Source organism: Onychostruthus taczanowskii, unplaced genomic scaffold (genome assembly GCF_017590055.1).
Source record: "Onychostruthus taczanowskii isolate IOZ18803 unplaced genomic scaffold, ASM1759005v1 scaffold8, whole genome shotgun sequence".
In the NCBI taxonomy this organism is placed as follows: domain Eukaryota; kingdom Metazoa; phylum Chordata; class Aves; order Passeriformes; family Passeridae; genus Onychostruthus; species Onychostruthus taczanowskii.
In genome coordinates this window covers 11,425,813-11,445,187 of record NW_024505892.1, presented here as the reverse complement: position 1 = coordinate 11,445,187, position 19,375 = coordinate 11,425,813, and the positions used below count along the sequence as shown (strand labels likewise).

Sequence of the window (19,375 nt, the reverse complement as noted above, 5' to 3'; positions counted from 1 at the left end):
ATACATGAACAAATGTAGAAACTTCTGCAAATCAAATGCAACTGGCCATTTTAAACAAGAAGGCCCACCATTTTAGACAGCATGCATTGAACAAATATGGCAGGTATGGCCCACCTTTTATTTTCCCCTTCACTATAGCATACTGCTTTAAGTGGAGAGTCTTCCCCATAAATGATAAAGGGACTGTGCGGTCACAAAGACCCTTCTGTTGTGAACATCTGGTGTTTTCCTACCCAGTCTAGAAATCTGGGGTCTCTTTAAAGTGTTAGGGAAATAGCATGTTCACTGAACAGTACCTCTGCAGCTGTCAATCAAAGTCTGTGCAAATTGTAAATATGCCTTCAGGGGAGGTTGAGTGCCCAAGGGCAACCTCTGCTGCAGTAATATTTTAGTGTATTCAACTGCCTGTCTTCTTTCCTCAGGTCCACAAGAGGTGGCTCAGGTTCCTCCCCTTCTGAGGCTGGGCCAGTGTGGCAGTGCCCGTCCTTCTTCCTCAGAGTCCTCAGAGCTGCTCTGCCACTTCAGCTCCTTCTGCTGCTCCTGATCGGGCTGGCGTGCCTGGTGCCCATGACCGAGGAGGATTACAGCTGTGCTATGGCAAACAACTTTGCCCGCTCTTTCCACCCCATGCTGAAATACATGAATGGTCCTCCTCCATTGTGAAGGAGACCTGTGGGACAGCGAGAAACCTTGCTGGAATGCTGGCTGGGAGCAAGATGGTTTTAAAGGGTGACAGGGTTCAGCATGGCAGCTTTACGTGCCTGCTGTCGCCACTACTGTGCCCACATCTTTCTCTGCTGGCACTCCACTGGAAACGCATCAGTGTATCAGTATCAAAGTGCACAACGTATTACCTGAGTAGCATCATTTCAATACTCGCATCCTGGGTACTGAGGAGGATGCAATGTATGTGAGGGAAACCTCTTCTGTACAGCTTTTGGGATCTTTTAGCCACTTTATATCCAGGTCATTGCCCTGTACTATGCATAGCCAAGGACTTGATACTGTAGATCCTTTCCTTTGTGCTGCTCCAAATGACCCATTAGCCAGTCTTTGTTAAATACCCTCTCAGTATCTACAGTATACAAAATAACCAATGCTTAAGGAATTTTAGAGCATTTGTAACATACAATTTTAAAGAATCTTGTATGGCAATGTATTATTCCCTGTGGTTTCTGTTTCAGGCATGGTGTTCTAAATTTTGCTTTGGATGCACAAGGTGTAAATCTGAGAAGCACTTTTATAAGGTTTAAAAAAATGGATGTAATAAATAAGATTGCAGAAGTTTTTATGAGGAAAAAATGTCGAATGTCAAGTTGAAAAACAACATATTTATGTATGTACAGTTTGCTAAGCCAAGTTTTGTTTGTATTGATTTCTTTGCATTTATTATAGATACCATAAAATATTTTGTCTACGTGCTTTTTACTGACAACTATGGAAACCTCTAAGTTTAGAATGAGATATGTATGGTATAAAAAAAAAAAAATAGAAGACATCCATATGCACTTCAAAAAAGAATTAAAAAATTCTGTAACAAATTAATGGCATTAGGTATGTGTTTGAATGACAAGATCTGGAAAATGACAACTGGCAGAATACCTGGGGAAAGTATCACATTAGAAGTTGTGCTAATATTGAAAGCAGTACATGTTTTGGATTAATGATTCATCACTTCAGGTTTTTCTTTTTTTCAAGCTGCTTCTTGAAGTTCCCTCTCACCTGTGTGAGGCTTTTTTCCAGCTGTATTTCTTTGTATGCACTCATGTGCAACCTTTGACAATTGGGGTTGTACCAATCCACACTGAAGCAGATTTTTTCCTGTGGGTATACTGGAAACTTCATAATCTGATATTCCTGATGTTCTCCATAGCAGCTCAATACCAAGATAAATTTTTATGTTTTACCCATCATTATTTTAGTGGTAATAGGCCCAAAACATAAGTGTACATAGAAGAATAAGCAAACAAATTGAAAACTCATTAACTTTCCAGAACTATTGCAAAAACTTGCAGTCTACTCAGTGGCACTCTCCCCAGCTTATCAGTCAGAATTCAACTTTGAAAGAACAGGATTCTTCTCAATTATGAAAAAAATGCAGAGCATGGCTCTTAAGTTACTGCTCTTTAATAAGCTGGGGAAATTTGGAGCCATGACACACACAGTGTGAATTTTTCTTCTGAGTTAAGTGGTTTTGCTTAGAATATATTGGCTTGCATGACAGAAATTAAAAGGTCAGAAAAAACTACAAGCACATTAATTGCTGTTATGTAAAATTACTTTTTGGCATGTCATCCTTAGAGCTGTTATGAGGAGAGGGTGGTCAGAGGTAGGGAAACACAAGCTGAACTCCAGCATTTGGAAGAGCCAAATAAAGCTTCCTTTTCAGATAAGTGTAACATCAACATTTTTGCGAAAAGTATTTTGTATGTTCACAAAATATTTTCAATGTCCAACACACAAGTCTGGACTGACACAAGTATGTGTTCTTTTCAAGGCTGAGTTTCCCTCCTTGCTGTTCAGAAGTTATGCTAGGCTAGATTAGTATTCATAATCACTCATTCTTAGTAGACAAAGATAAGGAACACACATTTGGGCTACAAGGAAGAGCTGTTACTTGCAAAAGGCATGAAATATTACATTAAGTTGACCCCTCCTCTCTTTTCTGGTATTGTTCACTTTGGTGACATAATTTAATCAATGGTAATCAATGCACCTACATGAATAATTCAGTAGTTTGCTGGATCTGTTAGTCTAGGTCTGTGCATGCTTTAGACATCCTTTCATGAACCCGTCTCTGGGTTTGCTGGTTAATTTTTTGTTGAAAGATGTTTTTGTTTTCTTTTTTAAAAACACTGTAAAGAAAAAAAAAAACTCATTTAGGGAGACATAAGGATCTCTACCTCATCGTCTCCTATTTTCCAGGAAGTAATGAATGTGTAAGATCACAGAGTCAAGTGTCAGTAGCCCTTTCAAATTCAGTGCATTTTTGGCTGATGATTACCTGCAGGGCATACAAGCACTGTCTCTCCTCTGCCTTGCTGATGAACTGGTGGGCAGTGTCCCTGCCATGCTTTGCTTCCTTCCAGCTGTTTTAAAGTGAAGTTTATTATGTTCATACCTTCAAGCTCCGATCCATACCATAGATCTGACTATCAATGTACTGACAGTTGATGCAGAGAAATTTTTTTTGACCCCAAGGGATCTGCTCACCGTCCTCTTAGTGAACAACAAACTCTCTACAATGCCTGTGAATAAAGCAGTCACAGACGGTGACAGAGACCCACTGGAAAAATGTCATAGACAGGAAAAATGCCTGTTTGTAAATCCTAAATTTCCTATTCCTTCAAGGACAGGAATGTCAGTCTGTAAGCTGATGTGTCAAGGGAATCACAGACAATTTGCATCACCAGGTTAGAAGTCCTTTGAGTGCCACTTTGGAGTTACTGCTTTTGATACTTTAAGTCTCAACTCAAATCGGCATCAGACCAGTTAAAGTAGTTGGAGCAATATGCTCCTGCAAAAGGAAGTCTAGCCATGAACCAATTCCATTATAACTTCAAATGTGATTTTGCAGAACTGGATCTTGATCCTAAAAACTGACATAAGGCAAAATTTAAATAAGTGAGCAGGCTCTTCTCAAGTTCCATCCCAAGAGCACCAGTGACTCAGAGGTCCAGCTTGAATTTCAAATCCCCATGAGATACCAACATACACATTTATCACCACAGCATGAACCAGGTTAAATGGGGCAACTGTAGGGGAGAAAAAACACACACAGAAAGCTGTCAAGCATTGCAGCCAGTGGCACTAGCCAGCTTGGCAGCCTGGGCATCTTTCACATCCTGATAATGGGTTGCTAAGACTCACTAGATAAAGTGCACAAGTTAGAGTCTGAGATACCCTGTCTGTGATAAGCCTGCAACCCAACACCTCTCCTCTTTCTGAAACATCACCTACTTTGGCTCTGCAAACACAAGGGCTGATTTCTGGTGATCCACCTTGAGCCTTGGCTGCAAGGCATGAGGAAAGGCAGGGGAGGAGCTGCTGAGCTCTGGGTCTGTATTGATGTCATGTGTTCAAGCATAGAGAAAGTAGACTGCCTCTTGGGGAACTCACATCATAACTATGGGGATTTTTTTGTCCCTTTTCTACTGTAGATAAATGCAGTAGCTTCTGTAGAGGTGTAATCATCCCCCCAGCTTGACATACCTGGCAACTGAACCTTGCTTATTGGCTTGTAGTTGCCTCAGAGCTAGGGAGTGTTTAAAGGTAACTGGTTGCTCAGTGACTCCAGACTGTAGTATCAAGGCACTGTGTCATTATGCTTGCATTGATAATAGTGAAAAATAATGAGCACAATTTACCCTGGACTTCCTGCATCTCTTTGTGGAACTTCATTTGTGGCCCATGCTTTGCAAAATCTGAAGGCAGTCTGCAAAGTGATATTTAGAGACATCTGACAGTGTTAGGAGTACAAATGGTCTCGACTTGACAGAAGTAGTGTGCCCTTATTCCTCATAGCTGTGAGCATGATGATACACATTACCTATTCCCCACCCTGTTCCAGCGGTGATAACAGCTTCTTTCTGCGGCAGATCAATAGTTCCTCACCACTGGTTTGCCACCCTTCCAGCTCTCTGAACATCTTGTAAGCAGTGTTGCTCTCTCTCCATCCTTAGAATGTTTTTCTGCATCTGGCTACTGAACGAGAACAAAGATGCTAGGCTTGCTTATGATCAGTCATCCCTGGCCCTCGGTCTTGTGTTATTGTGGTTGAGAGATCTGTTTACAACTGATAGCATCTCTCAACATGGTCATCATCGTCATGCGCATCTGAGTGGATGTGTGTCTGTGTGTTCAAAGGCATAACAGACAGTGGTTTCTCACAGCCTTCAAACTACAGATGCTATCAAGGCATAGCAACTGTAGGAGGATTCTGAGAAATAAGAACTAGTCAAGGAGAAGAAATGTAGATTCTAAAGCAATAGAAACCATTGATCTGCTCTCTTTCTGGCACTTACCATATTTTATTTGGTGTTTAAAGCAATAGATTATGGAAAGGAAAAAGGCAGAATAGTGAGTTGTGATTTAAGCTGGGTGGTTTGGCAGCAGTCAAATGCCAAATTGATCTAAAGCAGTATTTGTGTAAATTGAGGGGGAAAGGAAAGTGCAGGGAAAGATCTTTTGGGTTATGTGTATTTATAGGCACAGAGTTCCCCGCATAAGGGAACATGTCTGGGCGCTGGCTGAGTGGTTTTAACCTTGGCAACATGTTGTGAAATGCACTACAGCCAGCTGAATTCTATTGTTGTTGCCCTGTCTGGGCATAATTAGACCCAGAGGGACTGAGCATGAAACCTCTATTTGGGAGAAGTTGTGCTGTCGTCATAATATTAAGAACCTTGGAATGTTCTAATAATATTCCCAAATAAATAAATAAAGAAATAGGAATTATTTAGAAAATTAATTTCGCTTCCCAGAAAGGAGTAGAAAAAGATCTGTGAAACAGGATAAAAGGGAATTAATAACTACTAGCTGAAGCACTGAAGATTTTTCATAGGCTACAGCCTGGTTAAGTGACCAAAATCTGAATTTTGTTAGATGATGGCTCTAAAAGTGGATAGGAACTGAAAGCTGTAACATCTATTGTTTGGTGCCAGCTAATATATCATTCCAGAAATGAATTGGTCAAAACTGCTTTGTTCAAGTAAGAATCTATTTAAAGATCTGAAACACAGCAAATGGATTTGACCGCAGTAATGTCTAAATTACACTGGCACATTTAACTTTTTAGAAAGACAGGATGCTTTAGGAAAGTATTGTCCATTTCTTGTATGGTGTCCTTAGCAAGGAGGGAGAGGTGCACCAGAGAGCTCTTCTGGTCAGGGATCATGCAGATGTGCATGTAGCTTGCACACAGGTTACTCAGATCAGGCTTTTTTCTTTTCTGTCGTGTTGTAATTCCTGGGAGACTGCTGTTATGGATGTTGAAATTGTGGGTTTTCCCATTCCTTTGTTTTTAGAAAGGATGTTTTAAAAAACAGCTGGAATTAAACCTACCAGAGTCCACTTTTTTTATGTAAGAGCTCACAAGGCTATCCAAAAAGTGGGACATTCATGGTTTTAGATTTTTTAATCAGGAATTGTCTGGAAAGCTTTCCTGGCCATACAGCTGCAGGTTAAAACATGGTTGCAACTTTGACTCCTTTGCTCAACTTGAATTATGGTGCAGGCAGGTATGAAGAATATGGGGGCAAGGAGAGAAAAAAGTACTAGAAGAAAGCACCATGCTGTAGCATTTTGGTTGAGACAGATACGTAGATGACAGATAGAGAGATAGATAGATGGATAGATACAAAGACATTTTTGAGCTGTAGTTTCTTTTCCTATTTTCAGATTTAATGTAAGCAAAAATTAATCCTATAAGAGCAGACTGGAATTCAATCTTTCCTGCTTTCCTACAAATGGCTAAACTTTCAAACTTTTTTCTGCTCTGACTCTTACCACAAAATGGACAGCGCTTTTTGCTCATCTCTAGAGGATAACATACTTTTTCGCGTTTCCATAGATGACACAAGTTCTGAAGACGTGAGTGAAAAATATAAGGATTTGCTTCTTGTCAGATTCTTTTTTGTCTTAGACAGTAGCATTCAATCTTTATCTGTAGAGAAGCTAAATACTTTGGTCCCAAAAGTGTTGCAAAATCTGGCTAAAAATGCCTGAAAACACATCCTTTCCTCACATGCACATTTTTCATCTGTTTGAAATGGTAACATTCTCAAGTTATGCATAAATGTGTAGGAATGGAAGACAGCAGGAGATAAATTTCATATCACTTGTACACCTGCAGAAATGAAGACATTAGCAGAATGACACCTAAATAGTGCAGCACAAAGTTCTTAAAGGGACATAAGAGCTAGTTAGCCTTGTTCCTGCTGAGATAAGTGCCAAATGTTATTATTTTGATGGTCAATTTTCCTGAAGACTTCATGACCATTTTTACACTTGAGCCTTTGTGTCTGCAGGATGCCGTGGTGAATGGTTGTTAATTGGAGCCTGGCTGGGCATAAGAAAAAACACGTACGCAGTGCCCTTCTTGGGCATTCTTTCTGTGTGAGCACTCTGATGAGTGCTATTTTATATGTTTAGATTTTCCTATCCTTTCACTGTGTAGGTGGTGGAGACAAGCAGTGTAATGCAGGGGAAGGAGATATAAGCTTTTGCAGCCCAAGAAACAGCTGTTTCATGGGGCTTTTATTGTTGCAGTATCCGGATAGGGAAAAAAATGAAAAAACCTATCATTTAATTTTGGGGAATAAGCATGGCCAAAAGGCTTTTAATGAGGGAGGATATCCCACTGACTTAGAACATCGAGGCTTTACCCCATGAAGAAGCTATTATCATTGCATTATGAGGATTGCCTGAACTAACAGAAAACAGTCAAATATGTTATTTGATTATGCCTAAACTATATCTTACCTTTCTAATTAGTTAAATAGAATAAAATATGCTAGAACAAGACAGGTGTCACTTACATGTCAGCAAAGAGAGAAAGAAGGGGTGTGGGGGATGCCAATGTGTCCAGCTGTGTGCATCCATATAGGATCCCCTGGGAGAGCTGCTCTGTAAGGTGTTGTGTGTGCAGAGAGGGAAGCGAGGGTGATGGACTCAGGAGTTTTAGGTGCAAAAGCTCTGCAATGAAATAGAAAGGAATGTCCTTCCTGTATCATTTTTCAAATTTCTTCACTCAACAGATGCAAGAAATTGGGAATGAAGCTGGAGTCCCAGATGGCTCCTGACTATTGAAATGTGCCCTGCCTGGCTGAAGAGGCATTCTTCCTGGTGGTTCTGGGTGTCTGAGCAAGGTGACATCTCATCCATCTTCTCCCATTACAGAAGACATACCATGGCAGGGAATAAAAGTGAGGGAGACAGACTGTTTTCAGTTGTTCCAGCTGACAGGGAAAAAGGCAATGAGTGCAAATTAAATCACATGGAATTCCATCCGAGCATAGGCAAAATATTTTATAGCATGAAGATCATCAAATACTGGAAAGAGGTGCCCAGAGACATGGAAGAATCTCCTTTTGTGGCTATTCAACATTCAGCTGGGCATGGCCCTGAGCAATCTTCTTTAGGTGGTCCAGCTCTAAGCCAGGAATTGGACTAGGGAGTCTCCAGTGACACATTTCTAGCTCACTGCACTGTGATGCCCTGTTGTCGTGTCATGCTGCAGAAAGAGATGGGCAAAAGAATGCCTAACCTCAGGCAGTGTGCAATCCCAGGCAGTGTGTAATCCTTTGCTCATTCAAATTGTTACGATTTTTGCAGCAGTAAGTATGTTTGGACTTTATCTGTGCAGTTTTTCATTTAGGAGTGCCATATTTTTTATTTTGCAGGAATATTCTATTTAGCTGCTTTTTTTATGTCAAGTCTCTAAATTCAGTATTATGTGCCAACTGTCTTCTTAAGCCATTTCACCATGAACTGTAAGTGTTTGTTTGGTCCTGTGGTTAAAAATTGTATAAAGCCATGAAATGGTGTCATATTTTGAATCAGCATTGAAAATTATTATTATGAGAACACATACATGTAAAATTAGTTTCTATTACTCTGACCTTTGTGACCTTTGACTTCTGCCCTTTGTGGCCGAAGAGGCAACTTGCAGTCAAGTTCTTTGTTATGGAAGTGTATTGCAAAACAATCACATTATTTGGAACCATTGTTCAGCCTTACTCAGCACTTAAAAATCTCAACAGTCCCCAGCATTCTTTTAGAGTCTGAATAGGTTATTTGCTTTTAACAAGCAAATAAGGTGAGGTTTTGCATGAACGAAGTATATTGCCTGTCTTCTCTTCATCATGGAGATGATACTTGGAATCGAGGTAACCATTTTATCATATTTCCCTTCAAGTTAAGTGCAATGAAACATCCATGAAAACAAAGAACTTTTACATATATATTCATATAAGAAAAGAACCTATGAGCCAATAGTCCTATGTTGAACCAGCATGGCACAGAAAATAGATTAAAAAATAATCAATATAGGGACCATATTTTCTCCATGTTACTGATAAATATATATATATACTACAAGTATTGAAATATGTCAGTATGTATACAAATGCTATAGATTACTGGTTTGATTCTTTGCAAAGACCAAATATGGTTTTGAGATTATTTTACAGAATAGAGTTGAGTTCAAAGTGGTCTTATGTCAATAAAAGTTTTTCATTTCTCTTCATCCCTTCCTGATGCTTAGTCAAGATAATTTTTTTTTTCCTGAGGACTAGTTTCACTTGGGAAAGGAGTACTATTTACCTTGATATAAACTAGCTCACGGTAAGTGGCAGCCAGCTATAGAAAGCCAAATTCATACAATTTTTCTCTTCTGACACAATCTATTTCACAAGCCAAAATAAGGAATGTAACCAAAATACTAAGAACATTAAAGCACATAAAATACTAGGTACTTAGCTAACTTCCCTGGTGTCATTAGGATTACTGAGACTACACCTAGCTTTTTGTTGACTCTAGATATGGAGTCTCCGATTCTTTTCAGGGAAAGTGAAGAAACTAAGAAACAGTTTTAACTTTAATTTAGATGCACACAAACAGGCACATTCTTATTCTTTTAAAAACAGTGTACATTTTGCTGTCCACTGGAAAACAATAAGCAGAGAAGCATATTTTTAAAACATGCAAAATGTAACAAAATTAAACAAAGTGTTCTGATTAATTCTTTATTTTCAACATCAAATACATTGATAAAAATCTTGCACCAATCAGGTAGCCTACCAGATTTTTTATTTAGACTTTTTTAGAACTTTTTTTAGGTGCAAAACAAAGAAAAAATACCTCACCAAAACCAAAGACATTAATAATTTCATATGCATCAGTGAAAGAACAGAATACTTCGACAAATACATTAAGATAGCTGAGCCTATACCAAAGAAAGGACTTTGCATTGACAGACTACATAGTGCACACAAAAGCATTGGTTTCATAGTACATACAGTAAGGTAATACATAAAGTGGCTTGATAATGCAAGTCTCGTGACCAGCAGTCTATCCCTTCCTTTTTCAATGGGCACTTTCTGAAGAAACAGACTTCTAATCATAGGCACACAGGATTACAGAATTTTCTAATTTGCAAGATGGCAGCATATCTTCTTTTCTAGATTTTTGTTTGTTTATTTTCTTTAGGCACATTTGAATGCAAAAGAATTTAATACCTATCTAACACAGTGCAAAACCAAATACCCTTTATGGGCAACAATCACTTTGAAAACAACTTTCAGGATATAAGGCTACCTACATTTGAAGGATGAAAGGGAACTGTGAGTGGAAAGGGGCGGACATTAATATTGGGAAAACATTGATTTCAAACTCTCAGATCAATTTGAGATTATACTACACTTGCAGGTGACAGCAAAGATTGGTTTGTATTAGGATACCACTGTTAACCTCACCCTTCTATTACATGTGTTGACTTTCCATCTGTAAAGCCATATCACAGTTGTAGATAGCATTGAAAACACCAATCCCTTTATTCAAAGTAAGAAATGTACTTCACACAAGTTCAGCTGAGAATGCCTTATATACAAAACCCATTATCTGTAGGTTGAGTTGCACTCTAATTTTAAAGCAGGAAATTATATACACAAGAGGGGCTTGCCATGTTCTTACCTAAGCTTGCAATAAGACTAAGGACCTACTGAGGCAGAATTTTTATTTTGTTGGTAGTTTGCTTTTTTTTAAACATTTGGCTCAGGTCTTAAGGAATTAGTTGCCATCAACTGAAATGGATGTATGCTCCAGTACAAATCCTGACTCATATGAAGAGGATGGTTTGGGGGTTTTTTTGTTTGCTTTTTTTCAACTCAAGGTCCAGTGATCTGCTGACAGTCCTTGCAATATCCTTGGGAGCTCAGTTTGGATTATTTCCTTAATTACATTTTAAACCCCTCAGTGTAGAGAAGGAGAAAAATCATCAAGTGATGTCACTGAAACATAATAGTAAATTTATCACAACACACACCAATAAACTTTCATTAAACTATTTTACCCGAGTACAAATCTTACTACCCCAACTGGGAGTTTTACCTGAGACAAAGTCTGCAACACTGAGACATGGCTCAAGCCACTATAAACCAGAGTAGCTTTCACGTAATCAAACACCACATATTCTGACACCAGTAGGTGTTACACATCTCCCTATCTCCTCTTCTACCTCCCAAGCTTTTTGAGATACTTCAGTAACAACCATGTTCTCAAGCAAAGCAAATTCATCTGGTCTATTTGTTTGCCTTGTGCTGGTATTACATTGCCTATGTTTCTAGAGGGTTTCTTTGTTTTTTGATGTTTTTGTTTTTTTAAAAAAATCCATGTACAAACGTTACAAAATAATTATTTTGTTAGCTGTCCAGAGACATCACTATGAATGTTTTGGTAAAAGCATAATTAGCTGCCTTGAAAAGTATTCCTTCATTTTTTTACATGCTATATATTTTTATGTAATATCCAGCACCAGATATTCAGGTAGTACTGGTTTGTCAGCTGCAAATATAAAGTATATATGTATATATATATATATACACACATAAAATAGCATCTTGTGAAATAACAATTACCAAATGTCAGGCACAATTGTTTGCATACACGAGAGCATCATTCAGAAATACATATGAAAAAAGTTACTATTTTTGTATCATAGACTTTATTTAATCAATTGAATAGCTACATTCGTCTGTCTGATATGGGGGCCATCTTTATAGATAACTCTGGGAATGTTACTATATTCATTAAGGTGCTGCTTCAATAAAAATGTCATTAAAAAGTTAATAAAATGGATCCTAAATCTGCCCCGAGGTAAATTAATGTATTACTGGGAATCACTCTTTCTAGGTTGCCCTTCACTTTTGTCACCACAAACATGGGAGGATTGGATGAAAGCTAAATTGCTTCCTTGCAAGGGCTGAGCCCAGGAAAGAATTCATAATTATTGTGAACTGACTGATATTATTCTGTATATTCCAAGACACATTATGATACCCTTCTGACTGCTGCATACCACTTCAAATCATGTTTTTCCATCTTCACTAGCAAAATCTCATGAGTATAAAGGTACTTGCCCTTTATGGTACCATCCAAATCTGACCCTCTGTTGCGAATTGCTCTCCGTGAACTACCTTTTATCCTCTAGGCCAAATTTACACTTGAATCAATGTAATGACCTATTCTGGGATGTAGGAAGGGAGGCATTCATTTAAATAAATTTGTCTTCCAGCTTATGAGCTTGATCTGTGTGTTCTAGCCTAGAGAACAACAAGTTGCATGTACATTATTTAAAGAGCAGCTCTAATGCGCACTGGACTACAAGTGAATGATGATGGTGTAAGCAGGTGAATTCAACTACAGGGATTCCTGTGCTCCATTCAGATCTTAGCCTGCACTCATTTCATGGTTTTTCAGGTTTACATCTGAAAACCAGCTACTAAAAAACCCAAAATTTCCATTTACTTTCATGACATGTAGGAGCCCTCAAAAAGCCCTTTGGTACCAAATAAGTGCTTGCACACACACGCATACACACACACACATGCTTTTACTGAACACACAAAAAGACAAAATCTTCAGCACATTCAGAAAAAAAATGACACCATAATTTGCATCAAGAAAAGGCCTATGAACTTACAGTGACTGCTTCACATTAGGCTTGCAGTTTTCAAGGAATCTTCTCAAACATTGGTAGCATGTAGCTTTAGGCTTTCAAACTGCTCGTATCCTCAGATATGTACATTAAACTATTATAGACACCATTATGTACATTCACAAAATAATTGAATTCTTGACTTGAAGCACAAACCTGTCCTATGCCTTGCTGCCTTCACAACTGCTGTGAAACTTGATCTCACTGCACACAGACTCTGCCTGTATGACAGGGCACGTAATTAGACATAGGCACTCCTGTATGGCAATACTTGCACCGTTTCCTATATTTACTTTCTATGGGATATTCCAATCAACATAAAGGTTTCAACCATAGTAAAAACATCCCTGAACCATTTCACTAGCACTTTAGTCAGCTGGTGTGAAGCAGCCTACACGTATGCTAGGAAACAACCTCACTGGTAGGGTGGTTGCTTGCAACCAGCTGTTGGAATAGTCCCTGGTCTGTGCTAACTCTCAATCTGCACCTGTCAATCAGAAGTGCAGATAGCACAGGCAAAGTTTATCATTATGTTAGTAAAATAATCCTGGTATATGTAATAATCTCATTCCAGTACCCAGCAAAGTTCCCTGACATTTAATTTTCTAGCATAGAGCCAGTCAAACAGCAGCACCAACTCCTACTTTGGATAGCATATCATGTGAAGTTCTTCAGTCTCTTTCACGTCTTATTGAAACTCTTGATGTCAGTGGACCTTTTGTATATTTATAGTTGGTCTGAAGAATCAAACTGATCCTTATGAATATCCTTAGGAGCTACAGACATGCATGGAGAAAGATTAATCTTTCTGGACATGCAGTCCCAGAGTCTACACCATGTGTGAGGCTCATTGCCCAGTGTTGGTGTCACAGGTGAGCTGGCTCTTAACAGTAATTTTGAAGCATGCCACAACAAGAGCCAAAGAATGCCAAGGCAAGGAAAAATCTGCTGCTCTGGCTATGATACTAGCCCTCCCACACACAGCTAGACCACATTCTGCTAAGCAGGATGGGACCATCCCACCCTGTTGTGCCAGTCTCGCACTGGCATCCTCACCCCTTGCTTTGTAGCACAACAAAGCTCAGGATAGGGGGAGGGAACTTTTGTAAATAGTGCTGGATCCTGTATGTGTGTGAAGACCATATGATTTTTGTAATCATCTGGTCTGATTCAAGAGTAATTCTCTGTGTTATCACTGTTTGCCATGTTGCCCTGGATTTACACTCTTGGGCAACAAAATTATTTAGCTTTCTAGGATCAGACAAGACAGCATGCATGCAAAGCAATTAATCTAGGGAATATGGTAAGGGTACCTAAACATTTGGTCAGAATGAGGCTGAAAGGGAGTTGTCTGGTGATGTAAGCCAGCGAGGTAAAATACTATAATTCTCAGACAGCAGTTCCTTTATACTGTAGGAAGAAAAGAGGCAGGAATCCAACTAGACTACCAAGGCAGTCCCTCGCAGTGCAGCTTCCCTATGGCACACTAAGATGCCAGTCAGCTTTCTCCTTACACTGCCCAAGAAGTCATACAGAATCTCCACCAAACTGCTTCAAAGTTTCAAGCAAGTAAGGGACTAAGTGAGCTCAGGATTTTGGATGGCTATTAACAAAGACCACCACTCATGAAGATACCAATATGCATGGGTGCTATGGCCTCTCAATTTATAGTAAAATGAATGTATGCTTCAGATGAGGACTTAATTACCCAAATAACATGCAAAATTAAATTAAAACACTACAAATTTTAAATCAAGTTAGCCAGACAATCCTTGCCTGCTATCCATGGCAATGAAATGCCTTCCATTTAGGATAAGCAATCAATTTAGGCAAGCGCTTGACAAACACTCATATGGAAAATGCTGGTGTCTGTTCACTGGAGTGTTTTCAAAGGTGGCACTACAGATGAAATGGAGCATGAGCTAGGTAGAACACTGCTGGGTTTCTCATACCACTGTATATGCTGACTTCCGTTTATATTGTATTCTGCATATTCTCCTCTTCTTTGCTGTTTACATAAAAAGACTGCAAGGAATGAGATGAAGCTGATGCAGTTGTCAGCTGGCTTCGGTTCTCCTCTTCCACGGGTGCAGCACTCCTGGCTGCTGGGGCGTGCAGTCGGTGAGCGTCCAGCATCTCCAGCAAGAGATCGTAGAGTGGAACTACGTTCTTACACTTCATATTGTACAGGTGCTCCATTCCTTTGTTGCTGTGGGTTGTGATGAAAAAAGTTACTTTCCAAATATGCTATGGGGCAAGGGGAGGGAAGCTACCAGCTAATAATATTTGCTGGGTTCATATAAATCCTGTCTTGTACTAAAAAACTTAGCAGAGCATTTGCTGTACGCATCTGCTACAGTTAAGCAGGCAGCAGCACCTTCAAAGAATTTTGCAGACTGCTGTAGTCAAGAATGTAGCAGACTGCTATACATCTGGAATTTCCTTAATTGTACAAATTCTTTTTAGAGGGGAAAAAAAGTTCATTAACACAAGAACAAGAAAACTCTATAAAATGACACAAGTGAAAAAAACACATGAACACATCCCTTGATTTTCCCTCAAAGATCTCCGTATCAATTCAGGAGGTAAAATCTACATTTTTCAGCTTTAGTAGCAATGATGTGGTGTTTACTCTAATTTAAATTTCATTAGCTGAAATAATAAAAATCTGTGTAGCAACACCTCCTGTGGTTTCATAATAATAAAATCTATAGCATATCTTTGTAGAAATTTATCCTGTTGACACCTCATGCACTGAGCAGTTACCTTAAGAGGTAATTTGGAAGAATCATTTGCTGCAATTACTAACAGTGTGTCAGGAAGCTCACCTCTGATTAGCAAAAGGCATGGTCCTCTAGACTGGAATTTAGTAGTTCTGCATTTATCCTCATCCATACAATTCACATCATAATCCTAAATCTCTTCTCTAAAGTGATTTGCAATCATGACACTTGTGAGAACTAGCTGCATAGAAGTAATAGCTTTATTAAATCTTATAGGAGACTAAAGTTTGCAGAGCTAGGCTACTCCTACATTAATATTCTAGTCTGTACTTTCCATACACCTGTGTCCAGGTCCAGGGTCCTCACCCTGAGAAAAACTTAGACCTGTTAGAACAGGTTCAGAGCAGGGCCACGAAGGTGATCCAAGGGCTGGAGCACCTCTCCTATGAGTAAAGCTTAGAGAACTGGAGTTGTTCAGGAGAAGAGAAGGCTCCTTACATAAGCCTTCCAGTACCTAAAGGGGACCAGAAGAGAGCTGGAGAGGGACTTCTTACAAAGGCATGTAGTGACAGGACAAGGCAGGGTCACTTCAAATGGAATGAGAGCAGGTCTAGATTAGGTAGTAGGAAGAAATCTGTACTCAGAGTTGTGAGGCACTAGAACAGGTTGTCCAGAAAAATTGTGGGTCTCCCATCCCTGGAAGTGTTCAAGGACAGCTTGGACGGGGTTCTGAGTAACTTGGTCTAAGTGGAAGGCATCCCTGCCCATATCTGGAGGGTTGGAACTAGATTATCTTTAAGTTCCCTTCCAAACCAGGCCATTCTGTGATTCTATGGCACATACAAGATTAAAAGCAGATACTGCTTTCTATCAAACTATCAGCATGATCAAACAAAAGGCAAAGACAACTAGAAGGGACAAATGGGGTAAATATTTTCATATGGAATTTTTTGTTGTTGTTTTTTGTTTGGTTTTTTATGTTTTTTTGGTTTTTTTCATAACAGCCCTTCACACAGTTTGCACTCCCACCCATAAAGGAAAAATGTGCATGTGCATTTGTGACACCTGTCTTGCCTGTGTCCAGTACAGAAGTGCTGACTGTGTGCTTGCCCTCACCTCATGTGTCTGATGTGAGAGAGGATGAGGAGGAGCTGAGCCAGTCGTCTGTGTTGCTGCTGCAGAGAAAGACCTGACTTAGCCATTAAGTGTATCAGAGTATCTGTGATTTTGTCCAGGACACGGTGAATATAATCTTTTTCTTCCAGAGATTTCAAGGTGCTGGAAAGAAAAGTGTACACACCTAGAGTAGGAGGGAGAAAGAAAAGAAACAAACCACAGACAAAAATTACTTTGGTGGACTCACAGTCACCCGAGGTATGCCCTGTGCTGCCTCTTAAGCTGTGCTAAGCCACAGCATCTGACTGTGTGCCAGCTCTCTTGCTTGGTAGCCATGTCGCTGCTCTGAATGACCCTGGAGCATGGATTTGGGCACTGTGGGAAAAGAAGGAGGAGGAAGACAATGCCACTTTCCTACCTGGGTCCCACCAAGGTCTGTACCAGGTGCTGGATAACACCTGCAGCTAGCCCTACCTGGGGGCTGTGCTCTTCTCCTGGTCACTTGGCTCTGAAACCTTGAGGAGATGCTGTTCCCCTTGAGAGCTCTGCAATACTTACCAACCAACCCAAGATTTCAGCAGCTTTTGCCATTTCCCCTGCTGTTCAATATTTGATTTTTAGTGATTTTTCTAGTCAATCTAGAACTGAATAATGTTACCACAAAGCATGTAAACAAAACCAGGGTTTGTTTATGGATGTTTGCCTCAATTAAATCCTCCCAACCAAGCAAAAGCCTTGAAAGGTGTGCTCCTTCACCTGCAAAGCTGACTCTCCTTTAAAAACTGTGTCCAAATCAGCTTGTGAAAATTTAGCTGTCTTGAATAGCTTACTGCTGAAAGTGAGCAGCCTGAAGGTTTGGACCAGATAAAAATTTTTCCAGAAGACAAAACAACTTAAAACTCCCTCTCCAACAGCCCCTCTACATCACCTACAAGAGCCTCTAATCCAGGCATGAGAGCTTTTGCTGCTAGTAAATCTTGGGAGCATGAAACACATCAGCTTTCAAAATGGGAAAGTCTAAACTATTTTGGGCTGTTTTATCTTGATTTTTTTTCTGGACAACAACACACAGCCAATGTGAATCAGGCCACAACAACACTGTGCTGCCAAAAGAGAGCTGTTGCATTCAGCATCAGTTTTTAAATCTTTTGGACTGAACCAATAACTCTAAACAGGTCATATTGCCATAATCCAGTCCTGAGGCACCAGAGGTTTAAGATGTACATACAGGAATACAATCAAACTGGCTGCACCATAGAGTGTTCATTGTCCTGTGTCTATAACAGTCTTGACAAATCCTGTGCTTTGGCCCTTCTGCGTCAGCTTACAGAGCCAAGAAGAGACCTGGATTTTGTCCTTGAGGAAAAAAAAAATGGTTTCTGGAATAATTTTTTGCTTTGCTTTTCTTTAAAGCATCATATATAGCAGAATATGGAATTCAGTTAGTGCTGTTAAGAATAAAAGACATACAGACACTAGCATGCACGTACAGACAGACATATATGCTATAGCTTGTCAGATATATATGGTATAGCTTGTTTGTATTGTTTTCAGCCTTGCTACCACTGGATGTGAAGATATTTTACTATGCATCTGAGCAGTCAGGTAGTTGAGAATTTTTAACATCTTGGCCTACCTCATCTCCTCACACCTTCTGGGTACTTTAAGGATGTGACACCTAGAACTACTGTAACCTACAAATGGTTTTTTATGACTTTTTTTTCTTCTGTGCTAAAAAGAAATGTAAATGTGTTTGTGAATGTGTCTCTGGAAAAGAGTAAGCAAGAAACTGTTTTAAAAGACCACAAAAATAGCACAACTTCTGAAAATTATCAGTCAGAGTTCTTAATTTTGGTAATGGGTATTGCTTCAAATTTGATATAGATAGATAGTACAGTGGCCTCTTTTCTCACAAAGCTTTTCATAACTATTATTATTTTTACTGAAATTCACAAACAGGAACTGGTCCTTGGGCTTTTCTCAGCTGAACCTTTCTCAGCTGACTCTGAACCACCCTCAAATATTCCTATTGACAATACGAGGCTTGATAGCTTAACATGTACCTGTAGGGGCAAGATTCTTAAATATCACTGGCAGAGCACAATCCACTAGAAGGAAATATTAATCTCATAAATGCACAGTGCCTCCAGAGGAGTTTACTTCAGCCACAGGAACCTATTGTGCTCTTGCAGCAATACCCCATAACTTCATATTACTGAAGCTAGTAAAATAATAGAATCTTTTAAGAGGAATTTTTTCTCACCTAGGTCTAGTCTATTAAAAACTGTAAATCAAAAAAGCACTCCCCAATAACTGCAGAGAATTCAGGCAACTGCCAGTCAATAACTGCCAAGGAAAATTATGTTTAGTTTTCCTTTCTACACCCTCGCAGTGATTGCTCCTGCTCCAGGGCATTGACCAGTGATTGCCCAAAAAAAAATGGCTATCACACATTCATACACATCCAAGCAGAGCTTTCAAATGAGGGTGCAGAAAATTGCCTTAGCAAAGTGAATTTTAACAGTTTCCAAGGCCTTTCCAAGCCTAAATTCAATAGCTACCAGGTTGATTTCCAGCTCTTTCTGTAGGTCAGTGTTGTAAAACCTAATAGGTGCAAGAACAGAGAAAGCACCATCCCACAAGCCAGCAAGGTCTGTTGGTCCATGCCCATAACACATACCAGAACAGGATCCCTTGGGGGCTGCAGTGGTGCCATGCCAGCCCTTGGCATACATTGATAGAACTTTATATCTCTCACCACATATAATTATATATTTGTTGCATGTTACTGTAGAAGACAATTGTCATCAAAATCACAATA

At 39.5% G+C, this 19,375-nt stretch overlaps 2 protein-coding genes across 5 annotated transcripts in view; one reads left to right on the top strand and one right to left on the bottom strand.

Moving 5' to 3' along the window:
- The window catches only part of SYNE1 (spectrin repeat containing nuclear envelope protein 1), a 289,742-nt gene extending 287,352 nt beyond the window's left edge, over positions 1 to 2,390 (top strand). For all 4 annotated transcript variants that reach the window (XM_041424009.1, XM_041424008.1, XM_041424007.1 and 1 more), the window contains one exon: positions 423 to 2,390. In XM_041424009.1, coding sequence (XP_041279943.1) covers positions 423 to 663 — 241 coding nt within the window. In that variant the 3' untranslated portion in view covers positions 664 to 2,390. The remainder of the gene's footprint in view (positions 1 to 422) is intronic.
- Positions 2,391 to 13,823: 11,433 nt separating this feature from the next.
- The window catches only part of ESR1 (estrogen receptor 1), a 156,448-nt gene continuing 150,896 nt past the window's right edge, over positions 13,824 to 19,375 (bottom strand). The window contains 3 exon segments of the mRNA XM_041423733.1: positions 13,824 to 14,710; positions 14,713 to 14,924; positions 16,555 to 16,738. Coding sequence (XP_041279667.1) covers positions 14,589 to 14,710; positions 14,713 to 14,924; positions 16,555 to 16,738 — 518 coding nt within the window. The 3' untranslated portion in view covers positions 13,824 to 14,588.